The sequence below is a fragment of the Propithecus coquereli genome, unplaced genomic scaffold (genome assembly GCF_000956105.1).
Source record: "Propithecus coquereli isolate 6110/MARCELLA unplaced genomic scaffold, Pcoq_1.0 Scaffold58, whole genome shotgun sequence".
In the NCBI taxonomy this organism is placed as follows: domain Eukaryota; kingdom Metazoa; phylum Chordata; class Mammalia; order Primates; family Indriidae; genus Propithecus; species Propithecus coquereli.
The window spans coordinates 1,501,788-1,503,077 of record NW_012151729.1 but is presented as its reverse complement, the minus strand read 5'-3'; the positions used below and the strand labels follow the sequence as shown (position 1 = coordinate 1,503,077).

Here is a 1,290-nt window from a genome sequence, read left to right as displayed (position 1 = left end):
ACTTAAGAAAATTATGGTAGGATGCATGTTGGAAATACATATCTTCGAGGTTCTTATATCCAGTTTTAAGAAAATTGAATATTGGGGATAATGATGAATTCTTCATAGTGATTTCCCCCTCTGTATGTTTATATGATTGCAATAAATTTGAATGTGTAAAATCTCAAGCAGTGTGAGGTTTGTTTGTTCTTATGTTTATTCCTTTTTTTAAACCAAGAATTGCAGACGTGATCTTGTCTCTTAAGTTGGTTTTAGCTAAATGATTCAGTCTTTTCCCCTGTGTTTGATCTTTCAGGTTGGACATATTTGACTTTCTTTTTCCAGGTTGACTTGACCAAAGCAATGGTGATGGAGAAGCCTAGTCCCCTGCTGGTCGGGCGGGAATTTGTGAGACAGTATTATACGCTGCTGAACCAGGCCCCAGACATGCTACATAGGTGAGACACATTGCTCCTGCGTTATCTAATGCTACTTTTTAGTATGTGGGCACTTACCCTTGAGGTACTCCCATTTATCATGTGCCTTGTAGGGTTGTTGTATAATATAGTTCTTTGTGCGTAAGTGCCAATAAATAATGGCTGTTAAAATTAAATAAGAATTTTAAAAAGAATAACTATTATTTAAAAAGTTAGACTGAAGTTACCTAAACTTACACATCATCAGAAAATAACGCCTGAAAATGTAAAGGTGTAATCATGTATTATTGGCCGAGAATGTGCCGAAGAAGATCCATGACTATTCCTGTAATAACATACGTTTGTGTGGATGTGCTTTTAAAAACTGGAGTACATTTTTAGTAGAAATGATGCATGCTTACTATTAGAACACAGATGTATAAGACAATTTATGGAAGTATGTAGTAATACTGCACTAAAAATTTTTCTGTGTATGCAAAGATGTTTTTAATATACTTTTAGCTTTTTTATTTTACTTGATTTGGGGTCGTACATGTATCACGTTCATTTCAATGGCCACCAAATTTTTTATTTTAGGGAGATGTATCAAACTTTTATCTTCTAATGATGGGTATATAGATTGCTTTAACTGTTTCCTTTTACAGAAAATGTTGCATTATACAAAACTCTATTAATGTGGACTTGTTAGAATAGAGGTTTCAAAATGTGGATTTGCTGGACCAGATTATTTTTTCCTTTATGTTTGGATCAGCTTACATGTTGGATGCCACATGATTATTAAGTGTAAAGGAAAATTTATAAATTTGTTTTCAGTACAGGATTTGGCATTGTTCTGAAGATGGAAAATCTCCCTCTCTTTTTTTTTTTTTTTTTT

At 33.2% G+C, this 1,290-nt stretch overlaps 1 protein-coding gene across 1 annotated transcript in view; it reads left to right on the top strand.

The window, feature by feature from the left end:
* Nucleotides 1–1,290, top strand: part of LOC105821513 (ras GTPase-activating protein-binding protein 1) — a 63,826-nt gene that overhangs the window by 21,173 nt on the left and 41,363 nt on the right. Inside the window, exon 2 of the mRNA XM_012658219.1 lies at nt 325–437. Within this exon, the coding sequence (XP_012513673.1) occupies nt 343–437 (95 nt within the window). The 5' untranslated portion in view covers nt 325–342. The remainder of the gene's footprint in view (nt 1–324; nt 438–1,290) is intronic.